The following is a 15,045-nucleotide window of genomic DNA, read 5'->3' on the forward strand; positions in this document are numbered from 1 at the left end:
AGGAGGGTGGTGCGTGGCATTGTGAAAATGACATGACGCAAAGAGGGCTTCCTGGATGCGGCAGCTCCTGGCAGCCAGGCCTCGGGCCCCACAGGGCAGGGTGGAGGGGTGCCGTGCACTGGCGCCCAGGGTGCAGCAGGACGGCCCTGGAGCCCACCTTTCTCTGACCCTCAGGACTGCAGTGAGGTCAGGGCCGGGACACTAACCCCAGGAGGAGGCATCACACAATCCACATGCGTCCAAACTAGGCACCGGGAGCCACGCAGCGGGGTCTGAGAAACAAGCCCCAGGGGCTGGGGGTCCTCAGACTCCATGGAGAGGCAGCCCATGAGGGACACACAGAATTTGGACACCAAGCAGCCGTCGCATGGCAGTGGCATGGAGGCCTATGTGCCAGGAGCTCAGGGGACCAGGGAGGCTGGGCGGTGGGAGCAGGAAGGCCCTGGGGGAAGGGAGGGACAGAGCATCAGCCTGCTCCAGCCCCACGGTCAGGTGCGGCCGCGGCCGGGGCACGGGGACCAGCTCACACCACCAGGTCCTCGGGGCAAGAGGCAGGACAGGGAGCACAGGGCGGCACCTGTTGGCATGGAGGCTCTCTCACCCTTGTTGAGGACTGGTCCAGCCTCGCAGCAGCCTGCCACCCACACCTGTAAGGCTCTGGGAAGGGCCAGGGTCTGATTCCAGCCACAGCACTCCTGGTGGCCCCAGCTGAGGAGGGGACCCTGCTGGGGGTACACCGGACCCAGGGGCCAGCACCCGAATCCTGAGATCACCCGCGGCAGGAGACCAGGGTGTCTGCAGAGTGCTGGGCCAACGGGGACAGTGGGAGGAAAAACGGGAGACAGCTGCGGGTCGGAAAGACCCTCTGGCTGCTGTGACTGTGTGTTGGGGATACGGCCATGCCCCAAAGGTGAAGACAGAGGCCTGGAGAACCCAGTGCAGTGGAGGACCCCGGCCCTCACTAGAAGCTGACTTCCTGGGCACCCCCTGCCCCTCTTGGTGCCCCCACACCAGCACCTGCGGCCTCGCTGGGGGACACTCACTGCCCCCAAGCTCCTTCAGGCATGCTCCCCTTGCCGGGCCCTCACCCCACAGCGAGCAGTCCAAGGCGGGCCCAGGGGCACTGGCTTCCTGGAGTGACACCCACAGCTGAGGGTCTCAGGGCCCTCTAGTCCCTTTTGGGGTGGCAGAGGGACTGGCCTGCCCGAGCCCTGAAGGGCCGCTGCTCCACAGGCTGACCCCCCCCTCCACAGGTCCTGCTCCCTTGTGCAGCCTGAGGCCTCGTGGCTCCTACTCAACAGAGGCCGAGCCCATGGGGAGAGAACTTGGGGGCAGGGACGGCCCAGGGACTGTGGCGTCTCTCCTCATTCTGCCAGAGAGGGAGGAATGGGAGGAGGAGCGGAGACTGTGCGCAGGCAGGGCCCCCCTCCAGACGGACAGGCCCATGTCACCTCCACAGGCCTACTCAGGAGGAGGCTGGCCCATGGGCGAGAGGCAGGCGTGCCAGGCCCGGCAGCCGGGGCTCCCGACGCCCACGTCTTGCTCAACTCCCGGCGTCTGGGGGCGAACCACACCACAGCCGACACTCAGGGAGTTCACAACGTTTCATTTCAAACTCTGAGCCGCAGACATCAGGATCTCCTCCCCGCTGGGCTGTGTCCCCCGTCACTTTGCAGGCAGGGTGACGGCCACCCCCATCGCCTTCTGGCTGGGAGCCATGGCCATGGGCTCTGTGCTGCCCCCACCCGTGCACAGCGCCCCCTCCAGAAGAGACGGCCAGCGGAGCAGAGGCCTCCAGGGCTTGGCCTGGGGGACTCCCATTGACGAGCTGAGGCCAGGACTGTGCAGCAGGCGGGCTGTGGCACGGGCTCACATCACCGCCTCCATATGCAGGATCCTCAGGGCCTCGGAGATCTGGGCGCTGGTGTCCACCTGGCCGTACATGCCCACCAGGAAGGCCCTGTGCAGCAGCACGGCCGCATGCTCTGCAGGAGAGACGAGGACCCGTGCCAGGCTGCACTGGCCAGACACCCCGGCTGCGGCACCCAGGACCCGGGGTTCCCAAGAGCTGGGTCATCGGGCGCCTCAGAAGACGAGCCTCTGGGCTTTGCTTGAGAGGAGAGCCTTCCTCGGCCCTTCCCTCCTCAGCCTGGGGACCGAGGGCTCCAGAGGCACCAGGCGCCCTGGGCGGGTGGGAGACGGACAGGACGGGACCCACCTTGGCAGAGGAGGGTGTACTCCGGCAGGTTCCTGAGCGCCGTCTGCGCCACTTCAAAGTCCCGGCTGCCCAGGCAGTACATGAACGTGGGCAGGAAGTCGGCTGCGATGCTGGAAAGGCCATGTGCTCGGGTGGGCACCTCCTCCCCGTGCCCCAGACCCTGCCCCAGGGCGCTAGGTGGGCAGGGTGCCGCCCTCAGCCCGGGGCGTCAGGACACAGGCCGGGGAGCCGGGCTCACCTGGGGCTGTTCTGGATGGAGCGCAGGGCCAGGCTGAAGGCCAGGTTGCGGCTGGATTCCTCAGGTGAGCTCATCAGCCGCTGCAGGTTGGTCTGCGGGGGTGGGGGTGGGTTACACGGCGACCCTCCTGTGGAGGGCTCAAGCTGTCAGCTCTCGGTCTCATGGAGGCTGTGATGGCCGATGGCAATGGGAAAGAAGACCACCAGGGGACCCCATTCCCCAAGCCCCTACTCCCCATCGCTGGACGGCTCTGGGACCTCAGAGCCCGTAGGAGGGAAGCACTCACTCGCTGTCAGCAAGTTCCGGCCCAGGCAGAGGGTGGCCCTGCCTGGGTTCCGTGCAGAACTGTGAGCAAATGGGGCTGGACTGGTTCAGACATGCGGTGTTCCCACCCCTGAAGCCCGGCTGCTAAGGGCTCTGCAGGGTTCATGGAGGAACGAGGCTGGGCGGGTGGCTTCCCTGCCACGGGCTGGCATGGGCTTCTCCATCCCGGCCTCTGAAACGCCATCCCGGTCCCTCTAAGCACGTGGCATGAGCTTCAGGCGCCCAGCAGCAGAAGGCCAACAGGCCGGGCAGTAGGGTCGGCGCCCCCGGCCCCCAGCCCACTCACCGAGAAAAAGCCCAGGATCTCAGGTCTCCGCCGGGACATCTCGTCTATATCGCTCAGAACCTCCAGCAGATCTAGAAGGGGCAGGGGCCCGTGAGGGCAGAGCACAGCTGCTGGGCTTGGGGCTGAACCGCAGCCCCCAAGGACCCACAGGCAGAAAGGCCGACTGCCGGGCTGTGCTGCCCCTCACACCCACTGGGGAGGTGCAGAGACCGAGAGCGTCGCAGGGACCCCCGGGTGGGCCCCTGGTCTAGACCTCTGCATGGCTCTGGCAGGGGAACCCCAACCCTCGGGGTGCGGTGGCCCATCAGAGCCTTGGCCCAGTGCCTCCTGGAACTTTCTGCACCAGCTCAGCTCTTGGGAAGGCCAGGGCGCCCAGCACCTCAGGACGGAGCGCCTGGGAGCTGCGGGGCTTCCCCTCCCGCTGGCCAGCGACCCCCGACCATGGGCGCCGGTGGACGGGGCAGCTTTCAGAGGAGCATGCCCCAGTCCCTGCTCCAGGAGACAGGGGGTCAGCTCAGGGGTCTGTGTTTGTCCCACACTCCCCAGATGCTGTCTTGGCCACCCTAGAGCCAGGCTGAGGACACATGGCCCAGCCCCTTGCACCAGGTGCTGCCCAGACCCGAGGCGTTGGCCTCTGGTGAGGGGCTGACCCCCGGGCACTCCCAGCAGCATGGAGCATGCCCAGCAGCCCAACTCCGCCCGGCCCCGGACCCTCGGCCCTCCTGCAGACCACCAGCCACCCACCAGCCCACTGCCAGGCCTCTTTCCAAGTATCCCCTCAACTCCAGGGGCCCCCGACCTTCTGCTTCGTCAGGAGCCTGCTCCCCAGCATGACCGACCAGCATGACGCCCTCCCTGCCGACCCCGAGCCCCCCAACAAGGAGGAAGCCCAGCTCCTCCCACGGCCCGGCAAGGGCCTATGGCCTTCGGGATGCCCCGTGGTGAAAGCCTGGACAGCCAGGGCCTCCACAGAAGCCAGGGTGCCACGGCGGCAGAATGGAGCCTGGCCCCCACGGCGGGGCCAACCTGGCCCGGGAGAGCTGGTTGCCGACTCACCCTCGACCGTCCGGCCCCGGGAAAGCCGCTTCACGTAGGGCGCCATCTCGGCCGCCGTCAGAGGGGTGAAGAGGGACGCGCTGACCAGCGGCAGGGAGCCCGCCGAGCTCTCGTCTGCAAGACAGGAGACTAGTGCTGTCGGCGGGAGACTGAGACGGCCCAGCCCGGAGCTCCCATCCAGATGGACTGCGGGAGGTCGGCCTGGAGAGCGCGCCACAGCGGGGCTCCAGAGGCTGTGCGTACAGGCAAGGCCGTCTTTGCCAAACAGCCCCTGGAATCAGGACTCTGGACGAAACAGGGCCCGGGCCTGGCGTGGTGCCTGTATACAGCAGGCACTCAGTAAACGCAGTGAGACCACACGCTGGCTGGGAGCCGCTCGGGGACCTCAGCGCTCGCCTCTCAAGCCCGTCACCTGCTCTGTTCCCTTCCTGTGCACACCTGCCGCACAGTGCAAGCGCGGATTTTCTCTGCAGCCTAAGCACAGCCTCAAGGCAGGAGCCGTGGCCCTGCGCTGCAGCCCCGGCACACAGCAGGTGCACAACAAAGGCGCCCATGTGCCCGACACGGTGCCGAGCGTTCCCACAGACCACCACGAGCCACAGAGGCACAAACGATTTGGCAAAACCAGGGCAGCAAAAAAGGGCCATGAGGGGCCAGGAACTGACCCGGGCTCTGGCCGCTCAGCTTGCTAATTTGCCAACTGTTGACTGGACTTGTCAGAGCAGTCGACAGCCCTGCCTGGGGGCACAGGTCACCATCGGGGTGGTGAGGACCACAGGGCGGAGACGGGGAACCAGACGGAGAATACAGAGGGACTCAGCCAGCTTCCCACAGAGAGGAGGGGGTGCTGTGCGGCCACGCTGGCCATGGCACCGTCAGGGTGTCATGTGTGTACCATGGCCCTGGGCCCATGATTCCCCAGGGACACCAGGATGGTCCCGAGGTCTGCCAAACCTGCAGCCCTGCCAAGCAGAACCCCGCGGCCGCACTCACCGTCGCCCTCCTCGTCCAGGCCTCGGTCGGCTCTGCCACCCCCGCTGGGAAGGCTCAGCCCCGCAAGGAGGGACTTGAGCATCACCAGGTCGCTGCTGTCGAAGGACAGGTCGCTGGGGAGGAGCACAGGCTCACCGTGAGGACATCATGGCAGATGGAAGAGCGGGACAGACAGACTAGGGCGAGGTGGGGGACCCCAGGATGCTCAGGAGGCAGGGAGCCACAGCAGGCAGTGGAGAACGTCGCAGCACAGACCCAGCACCTGCGGCCCTCGCTGCGCCCGGCCGAGCGCTGCAGGCAGCATTGATTCCCGGCTGCCACCCCACCTCGGGAGCTCTCAGGCCTGAGCACCGATGGGGCCTTCGCGGGAACCCTCCCTGCAACCTGCTGGCTGGAGCCTCGCTGGAGAGGCGGCACACGCACTGTGCGGGCCGGCACACGCGCACACTCACTGGAGCGCGTCAGAGTGCTTCTGCAGGAAGGAGACAGCCGCCGGGGCATTGTGGGTGATGTACTGGTGGGTGAACTGCACGAACTTGCTGATGAAGGGGGCCAGGTGGCGGGAGGACTTCCTGTAGTTCTGCGAGGCGGAAGCCGAGAATGCAGCGTTCAGAGCCGGGCTGTGCTGAAACAGACACCCTGCACCCCACCTGCCCACGCTGCTTCCCCGGAGGCCTCACAGCAGACCTGGGAACACCACAGTGCCACCACCCTCTGCTGCCTGCTGGGCGGTAGGGTATGTTAAGGGGCCCAAAGGGTCAAAAGTGGCCTTGTCCTTGTGAGCTCCCAGCACAGACAGGCAGATGCCCAGCTGGAGCTCGCGACAAGAGGGATCACAGGCTCAGCAGGAGCACGACGACTACGGAGGAGGCCGCGCCGGAGGCCGACCAGTCTCGGCTGGGCTCTGAAGATGGCAGGGTCTCCCAGGCAACATCACGAGCCGGGCCTTCCAGGAGTCGAGCTGGGCCCCTGGGCAGGCAGCAGAAACGGCCCGGCCTGTCCTTGATGCAGGCCTAGGGCTCTGCCTTCCTGCGGGGCTCCCAGGAGCCCTGAAGAGCCCCCATCCCGGGTCTGCCCTCACCCGATGGCCTCAGGCGGAGAAGGGGACGGACCCACAGTGCTGATTGCAAAGATGGGCCTGGCCAGGGCCGTGGGAGCGGGAGGGGGACAAGCTGAACGGGGAGACATGCGTCCCGGGGTCCCGGCTGCTGCGCCCAGAAGAGGCCCACCACCCAGGCTGCGGCGTCTGGAGGGCAAGGCCAGCAGGACAGGACGGCCTCAGCTGTCCCCCGCAGGGCCGGGCGCAGCGCACGCACCAGGAGCAGGCGGACGAAGGAGAGCAGGCAGTCCCACAGCGCCCCCTGGTGCTCGCTCCGGAACACCTGCGGCTGCAGCAGCTCCAGCAGGCCCAGCACGTGCAGGAAGAAGGCCAGGTGGCTCTGCTGGCGGAACTCCTGGAAGTTGAGGTGAGTGCGGCCGTGGAGCAGCGCGGCCACCATGGGCAGGTGCCTGCAGACGCAGAAGAGCATGCTGCTGTCTCCCCCACGCACATGCCCACGTCCACCCAGGCCCCAGGAGAAACGCTCTGCTGTGACACGGCCCACCCCGGGCTTCGCACACCCACACAGCAGAGCTCACTCAAGTGCCTATGCCCATCGGAGGGGCGGGTGCACCCGTCACCAGCCCCAGGGGACAGGGAGGCTGCCTGAGGGCTGCGGAAGTGGCCTCGACCAGCCCCCCTGGGTCTGGGCCTGAGGGGGTGCGATTCCCTACCCCACCCTCTTCAGGGGTCAGCCGGCTCCTCCCAGCAGAGGCTCAGCTCAGTGAGGAAGAAGCCAAAGGCCATCACTGCCCACGAGGGCTGCCACTCTCTCGGCCGGGCTCTGGCTCCCGTGCCTCGGCTTTTAGCCACAGGACCTGCTCTTGAAGGAGCATCCGGGGCGGAGGCAGCAGCAGGCCTGCCCAGCGGCAAAGAGGAAGGGCGCTCTGCCCCCGAGCCTCTCCCCACGGTGCCGCCCGGCTGCAGGGGGGCGGCCAGGCAGTACCTGAGCAGCAGGAGGGGGTGGGCCACCGCCAGCTTTCGACAGGCCATGTTGGCGTCAGCCACTCGGTTCTCGGAGGACCGGGAGTCACTGGTGTCCGCGAGGAGGGTGATAAAGCGGTGAATGAGACCGTCCAGCTGAGAGGAAAGGGTGGTCAGAGGCGGGGGGCCGCCGCAGCTTCATGCCCCACCTGCCCGCCTCACACTGAGCCTGTCACCCACCACTGAAGGGGCCACAACAGGGCCCAGAGGGGCAGTGTGCAGGTCTCTGGGGCCAAGGTCCCCATCCCCCAAGGACCTGGCATGGCCACGGAGCGACCCAGAGAAATCTGTTCCCCCAGTGCTTTCTGGGCACTTCTGCAGGTCAAACAGGCCACAGGCCAAGTGTCCAGGCCACCCCAAACACGCATATTCAAAGTCAACCTGTCCCACAGGTAGAGAAAAGCTGTCAATGCCAAACGTGGCACTGATGTGCTGAGCAAGAAAAAAAGCCAAGATCATACAGAGAGTATGATTTCAATTGTGCAAGAAAATAAAAACCACACAAAAAAGGAAAGAAACATGTTAGAAAAAGCCAACTTCCCTCCACTGTACCAGGGAGCAGGGAAGGCGGCAGATCCTACTCAGGGCCAGGCCGAGAGAAGGTGGGGCAGAAGGCGCGCCAGGTCACGCCCGCGACTCATATCCACCCAGAGCAGCGAAGACGGGGCCACAGGACCTGCGCACGTGGGATCGCCGCAAGTCATCTGTCCACGCCCCATGCTGCAAACAACCCCAGTGCGCACCAGGAGGTGGACGACGAGCCAGCTGGTCTGGCTGTGCAGTGGAATACCACGCAGCCAGAAGAGGAATGTGCCCTCCACGTGCGCTGCAGCACATGCGGATCTCGAAACAACTGCACGGAGTGAAGGACGCCCAACACAGTGCATACCATGCAGGTCCACTGATGGAAAACCCCGGAAAGCGCAAACTGATCCGTGGAGACCCAGCAGCCCGTGGCCGCCTGGGACGGGGCAGCAGGGGGACTACCAGGGGCACGGGGCACTTCTAGGGGGCAGAGAGGCCATGTCAGGCGTGCGGTGAATTCAGTGTACACAAACGTCAGAACTGATCACACTGCGCACCACACAGCTTGCTGTGCCAACAGTCCCTTAAGAAGGGAAACACTGGGGCACGTACGGGACACCCTCTCTGCTCCACGCCCAGGGGGGATTTCTCCACGGAGGGAAGATAACTTCCAGACGCTCCAAGAGGTGGGACAGGTAAGGGTGGTGCTGACGAGAAGGATGGAGCGGGCAGCCCAGACGCACCATCGCCCTCCCCAGTTTCCGTCTCGTGTTTAAATTGAGAAGATGCATTTCTCCATTCCTCAGATGTGCTTTCTACCTCACGAGCAAAGGACAGCAGCAGTCCTGCACTCCCTCAATGACGCTGCCCGGGCCAGCGGCCCCTCACCTTGCAGACGCTGCTGCCGGTGGCGCCCGCGCTGTGCAGCAGGACCTCGTGCACGGGGACCCGGAGCTCCGGCCGCTGCAGGTAGAGCTGCACGAGGAGGTCACGGCAGCGCTGGCCCAGCACGCTAGAGGAGAGAGCCAAGAACTGTCTGCGCCAGCTGGCAGAGACGTTGCTGCCCGCCTGCCACGGTCCATGCACGGGCATGGGTGGGGCACCCCTCCAGCCAATGGGAGCCGAGCCCTGACCTGGGCTGACTCCCTTGGTGCTGGCGTGTGAGGGCCGGCCTCCAGGCACGTCAGCAAGAGGACCAGTGGGGCTCCTGCACCTGTGCATCAGCCCCTCACCTGTCGCCCCACTGCTGGATGCAGCCTGTCAGATGCGCCGTCACCTTCCTGACGCTCTCGTCGTCCCCATGACAACAGCTGAGCAGCAGAGGCAGCCGGGCCTGGAGGAGACTGCAGGCGGCGGCGTCCCCATCCTGGCTCCGGGCCTCCGCCTCAGCCAGGATCAGTTCCACCAGCCTGGTGAGCTCTGGAGCCTGGACCCGCAGCACTAGCTCTTCCCGCCGCTTCTGGAACAGGCACTCGCCACTTAGGCCCGGGATGGGGTCGAGCACGCGTCTCCCAACCCCGCAGGGCAAGGTGCGCCCCCAAGACGTGCCTGAGGGGTGCGCTGGTCCCTTCCCTGCCAGATCCGAGGAACGTGGATGCAGGCCCAGAGGAAGTCCAGAGAGGCAGATGGGTCGAACCTGGAAGAAGCAAGGGGCTCTGGCTGAGCACGAGGCTCGCCTCAGTGTCCAGGCACAGAAGAAACCGCAAAGGCGTGCAGACGGAAACAAAACGGGGAGAAGCGCCTAGTGAGGAAGGCTCAGGCCAAGCCCGCCCCTCCCGAGCGCCCTCTGGGCCAGGGCCCAGGTCAGCCGTTAGAGGATGTGGGCCCCCATCCCATCGGCCTGCCCACCCTCTGGGCTTCCTGGCCACATGGAGGGGCAGCTGGTGTCCCTGCAGCACAGGGTGGGCGACAGTGTTCACATGATCCAAGGAGGAGGGATCGTCCTGTCCCTGACTGTGTGCCCTAGTGGTCACCCAGGGCAGGAACTCGGGGGTCAGGCAGGCTCTGGACCCCTAAGGAGGCCAGGCCACTGCAGGGCCCCTTCCTGGGGCACCAAGAGCCCTCTGTGGGTTGCCCAGTAAGCCCCAGGCACCCGAGGAATGAGGGGAAGGTACCCTCCATGCCACCATCTGAACTCGGCTCCCTGGGGCAGCACTGCAGGGGGGCAGCTGCCAGAAGAGAGCCACACGGCCGCCACACTGCCCGCGGCAAGGCCACAGGAGCCAGACCTGCCAGGGAGGCGGCGGGCGCTTACCTCTGCTCCCGGTGCTTGCCCAGCAGGATGCGGATGCACTGGTGCAGCGTGGACCAGCTGGACTGATGCGTGAGCAGGGCTAGGAGGTACGGTCGGAAAGACGGCACCTGGGGGCCGGGATGACCTTTGCCCTGGGGTGGAAGGAAACCTGGCATGGCCCCCTGGACTGACTGGCTCTGCTAAACAGTCAGCGGACAACGCCCTGCTCCAGTTGCCAGAAAGCAGAGAGACAGGGCCGTTTCAAGGAAGACCCAGGGCCCCTGTGTCCCAGACCAAGGCCCAGCTGGCCGACTGCAGATTAAACGTGCACAGAGCTGAACCCACTGCTCAGTCAGGAACACACACGAGACAAAACGGTCACCCCGGGGCAGAACCGCCTCCTGCTCAGAGCCCTGGGGAGGAGTCTTCTCCGAAGGCAGCCAGCGGCTGCGGGAGCGCTGAGGTTTACGGAGGCAGTGGAGCACCGGCTGCTCTCTTGGAAACGCAGAGACACGAGTGCACGGCAGAAACGCGGGCAGGGGTAGCCCCTCCCCAGCAACACGGTCAGTGTTTTCTAGCATTCTCCAGTGACAGACGAGCCAGGGAGCCCCACGGAGCAGGGCGCCCCAGGCCCTCCCTACAGGGCGCCAACACGGCCGCCTCGTCAGGGGCACTGGGCTCCGCTCTCCACCTGCACACTGCGCCTCCGGGCCCCTCTGCGAGGACCTGGGCTCAGGAAGCGCCGACCCCAGTCCTACCCGCCTGCCCCAGGAACCAGACCTGGCCGGTCATAGTGACTGGCTTAGGGGGGATGTGGGATCACCCCTCCTGGCTGACCACAGTCAGGCCTGGGATTCTGCTTGAACAACAGAAAGAACCAGTCGTCCCCTGGTGGTGCTGGCAGACACGTGGTCTCGGAATGCCCGGGGCTGCTGGAGCCACTGTGAGCATCACGTCAGAGCCCAGCACCCACCACGCCCCAGGCCGGGCCGCCATCAGGCCTCAGCCGACCACAGCCCACCTTGCTCCGGGAGAACAGGAGCCTCTGCTGCAGGTCCGGGCAGGTGCTAATCACTTCGGGGTCCAGCATCTCCAGCCAGTCGACGAGGAGCCCCGAGCAGGGTCCCAGCCGCACGGCCTCCAGGCTGAAGGGAAGGCGGGGTGGGCTCAGAGACGGCGAGCCAGGGCGGCTCAGCGGGCCGGCCCTGCCCGGCTGCTCACCTGCCCCCGTCGGCATCCTGCTTCCCCGGGGTTGCGGGCTCTTCCTTGTCCTGTAGCAGCAGGGAGCTCACCACCACAATGGGCCTCAAGGCCGTGAACGCAGAGGTGGCAGAGAAGAGGGCGCCCAACAGTTCCTCCAGGTGAGGAGACCTCACCTCGATCAGACCCCGGAGGACTGCGGGAAGAACAGCAAGGGTGTTCCGTGTCACTCCAGCTCGGGAGGGAGACGGGGGAGCCCTCGGACTGCCCGACTCAGGGACCCACACGGCCCCACGCCCCGTGGCCAACAATGCCCGGGTGTGACCAGTCAGGGGCCAGCCAACAGTGAGCGGTGGCTCTGGGACCCCACCCATGTGAAGGGAGGCCGCGGGGGAAGCCAGTCCACACTGGCTGGGGGCTCAGCAAGTGCACGAAATCCCAACAGCAAGCCTGGAGGAGGGCTCGGGGAGCCGCAGAGCAGGGCCCACTTGGCTGGGGTAGGGGCTGCCCTGGGGACAGCATCTTGTTCCCCACATGCACCTAGGAGAGGGACCCCTGTGCAGGCAGCCACACTAGGGGCCTTCACAGTGCCGGGATGCCGAGATACCTTTGCTGACAAGCTCAGGCTCCACACCACACTTCTCCCCAGACTTGAGGGTGGTGACGAGGGCCCGGACAGTTGAGTTGACCACCTCCAAGTCCCCGCGGAAGGTCAGGGCCTCCGCCAGGTGCAGGAAGCCACTCCGCACTGCAGGGGAGGGGCCGTGTGACCCGCTGGCCTGGTTCTGGCCTCGAGCCCTCCCTCGCTCCCATCAGCCCACCCTGTCCGGGGCGTCCTGAACTGCCCCCTCGCGGGAGACACCACTCGGTTCCCACGCGCACTCTCCTCCCACGCGCACTCTCCTCCCTGAGGAAGCTCTCCCAAGCCCTATCCACTCAACTGCTCAGCCACAGCCTCATGGATGCCAACCGAGGGCCTGCAGACCTCCGAGGGCCAAGAGGCTCCTCTGTGCTAACAAGGCCGTCATGGTCCCTGAGGATGGCAGAAAGCCCAGACCACACCCACGGGTGCTGGCTCCCCTCTCCAGTCCCTCACCGTCGGTGATCCTGCGCCGTGCCGAGTACTGGGCAGCGAACAGCTTGAGCTGGGCCTGCAGGGGCCCGCCCTCCACAGCGGGGCTGTCCAGCCACTGCAGGATCTGCATGAGCACTTTGAGGAAGAGCGACGAGAAGCCAGTGTCCTGGGGCACGCAGTGCTGCGGGGACAATCGGCAGCACGTGACTATGCTTGCTCAGTGGGGGCCACACCACTGACCCACAGTCACAACTGCCACTCTCAACAGTGCTCCCCTGGAGGTGCCAGGACCTCACAGAGATCCTGTCAAACCCCACAGCGGGCGAGGGGTCCAACCATTTGCAACTCATCTTCACGTCTTCAAGGGAAAAAGATCACAGGAACACAAGCACATACACACAGAAACAAAAAACAGAACATATTCACACATACACCTAAGCAGATAAGACAGATACGGCAAAATTACTGAATGTAGGAGGTAGACACACGGTGAAAAGCACATCACTGTCACCTTCTCTGAGCGCTGGGAAATTCCCCTAAGAAAAGGCGGGGGCTCTACCCCCAGCTCCATAGGGAGGAGTTTTGGGAACCAAGTACCAAGAACAACAGGACAGCATCAAACGCCAGTCGGCTAGGGCCGGGGGAGGCCCTGCGCAGAAGCCCCAGGCCTCAGGCGGGACTAGGGTGAGGACTGAGGCCTCCGCCACACAGGGCAGAGCCCCACGTTCCAGAGCACGCAGAGCAACCCCTGCCCCGTGTGGCCACCCCCGGACTTGGGGCCCTGCTGCAGGACGCACCCCGCTCTCTGGGGTCCGCGGACACACCCACCTGGTACTGGCAGAGCTGGCGCATCAGGGGGCAGGCGAGGAAGTGGTGCCGGTGCATGGACATCACCAGGGCCCCGCTGTGCGGGGAGTTCAGCAGGGTGGCGATGGCCTGCAGGAGGCGCACCGCGATGCCCGTCACCTCGGGGCTCCCCTGGCGGACTCGCGCCAGCTCCTGGCCTAGGGCCTGCTGCAACGCGAGGGCCACAGGGCGGGCGCTGGAGCTCTGCCACCGCGGGCCCGGGCTCAGCGGGAAGACCTGGAGCAGAGCACAGACAGCGGTCAGGCGAGCGAGCGCGGCAGGAGGGCAGCACCCCCGCCCCACCCCCTCTGCGGGATCCCCCTCAGCCTGCACTCCCGACACAGGCAGGCTCCCCCCGTTAGCCTGAGACCCATGCTGGGGAGCCACCAGGAGCCAGCACCAGGTGCGCAGTCCCCACGAGACTCCCCACCAGGGAGAAGGAGGATGGGCGCAAGGACGCTGGACCGGGGCTTGTGTGGGGATCCCAGCTCCGGATGAGGCCACAGCGAGCCCCTAATCCTGAAACCCGGACCTCTCCACTTATAACCCAGGGCCCTAACTCAGAGGGTGCCAGAGGACTGCAGGGCCGGGCCTGGGGCCCAGAGAAACGATCAGAAAGAAGGCACAGGTGCTCACACGTGAGAACAGTGTGTACACGCTCTGGGGGGTGTGCAAACGTGTAATGTGAAAAGACAGCACAAGCACTCTGCAGTGAGTGTTGCCGTGTGTGAGCAGGAGATGAGGACATCCTCATATCCACGTGTCCACAGAGGACCACAGACCGTGGGACTCCACACACACGTATCCAGAAAAGGCAGAGAAAGCCACGGAGCAGGAGCAGGGCGGTGGGTGCCCGGGGACGAGGAGATGGGGAGCGAGTGATCACAGGCCCGGGGCTCCTCAAGGGGGATGCAAACGTTCTAAATCCACAGGGAGGTGATGGCTGCACAACTGTGATCACACTCCTGCACCGCACGCGCGCAAAGCCTACACTGAGGGCCGTGCACCGTACGTGCGCCAAGCATACACCAAGGACCGAGCACCGCACACTCCAGCGGGTGGACTGCACGGCCTGGGAATCCTCTCGATAAAACATGAACGGCACATGCTAGTCAGCAGTGAGGCCACATCTGGGAGGGCTATGTGTGTGAGAACGGAGGCCAGTACGCCTGTTTCCCATAACTGGACACAGGCCGGGGCACGTGCCAACTGCAGCCTGTCCCACAGAGGTCAGGCTACTGCTGCTGAGCCGGCGAGAAGCAAGGATGGTGGTGGAAGCGACGGCCTCTCTGGGCACTGCCCTCCACACAGAACACACCCTACAACCAACCTGAGGTGGGCAACGGCATGAGCTGATTTTACGGGGAGGAAATGGGGGCACGGTGAGGTGAAGTAGCTCGTCCACGGTCCCCTAACCCCGAGGAGAGGCCAGGGTCTGACCCGGGCGGCTGGTTCCAGAGCCCCCTCTCAACTTCGACGTGGCGTTTCAGCGTAAAACCCCTCTCTGGGTGGGAGGAGGGCCTGGATGGCCCTGCACGGGCCATCCAGGCGGCAGTGGTACCTGCAGGAGCATTCCAGCCAAGTCGTCCTCGGGGCCAAGTGCCGGCACCTGCGTCCCAGCCCGGACCCTGCCCTGGCCTGGAGGCTGCTCCGGGCTGCTCTTGGGCTTTGGGGCCTCCGTGCTGTCTGCAAGGAAGGGAACAGGCGTCAGGTGAAAGCTCTCCCTGGCCGGCTGCAGCGGGGAACCCTGCGAACCAAGTCCAGCCTCCCCCGGGGCCATCACCTGGAGAGAAGAGCTGCCCCCCGGGGACCCCCAGCCCTGCTCAGGCCCACGAGGAGCAGGGCCTCTAAACAGGTGCTCGGACTCCAGCCAGTGGCAAACGCTTCCGTTGGGTCTGGGGAGACCGAGCGGCCGTGAGTCGGGGAAAGGAGAGTACCTCATCCGGGGAGACCGAGCGGCCGTGAGTC

General features: G+C 65.6%; 1 protein-coding gene across 3 annotated transcripts in view; it reads right to left on the reverse strand.

Moving 5' to 3' along the window:
* Positions 1-1,586: 1,586 nt before the first annotated feature.
* The window catches only part of INTS1 (integrator complex subunit 1), a 35,525-nt gene continuing 22,066 nt past the window's right edge, over positions 1,587-15,045 (reverse strand). For 2 of the 3 annotated variants that reach the window (XM_046667180.1, XM_046667179.1), the window contains exons 29-47: positions 14,639-14,763; positions 13,060-13,314; positions 12,253-12,412; positions 11,764-11,904; positions 11,178-11,352; positions 10,978-11,101; positions 9,978-10,108; positions 9,272-9,359; positions 8,956-9,182; positions 8,612-8,735; positions 7,161-7,294; positions 6,432-6,624; positions 5,568-5,695; positions 5,116-5,228; positions 4,123-4,236; positions 3,067-3,137; positions 2,457-2,548; positions 2,219-2,328; positions 1,587-1,985 (exon numbers count right to left, since the gene is read on the reverse strand). In XM_046667180.1, coding sequence (XP_046523136.1) covers positions 1,870-1,985; positions 2,219-2,328; positions 2,457-2,548; positions 3,067-3,137; positions 4,123-4,236; positions 5,116-5,228; positions 5,568-5,695; positions 6,432-6,624; positions 7,161-7,294; positions 8,612-8,735; positions 8,956-9,182; positions 9,272-9,359; positions 9,978-10,108; positions 10,978-11,101; positions 11,178-11,352; positions 11,764-11,904; positions 12,253-12,412; positions 13,060-13,314; positions 14,639-14,763 — 2,621 coding nt within the window. In that variant the 3' untranslated portion in view covers positions 1,587-1,869. The other variant, XM_046667181.1, reaches the window with a different exon arrangement.

Source organism: Equus quagga, chromosome 7, assembly GCF_021613505.1.
Source record: "Equus quagga isolate Etosha38 chromosome 7, UCLA_HA_Equagga_1.0, whole genome shotgun sequence".
Taxonomy (NCBI): Eukaryota; Metazoa; Chordata; class Mammalia; order Perissodactyla; family Equidae; genus Equus; species Equus quagga.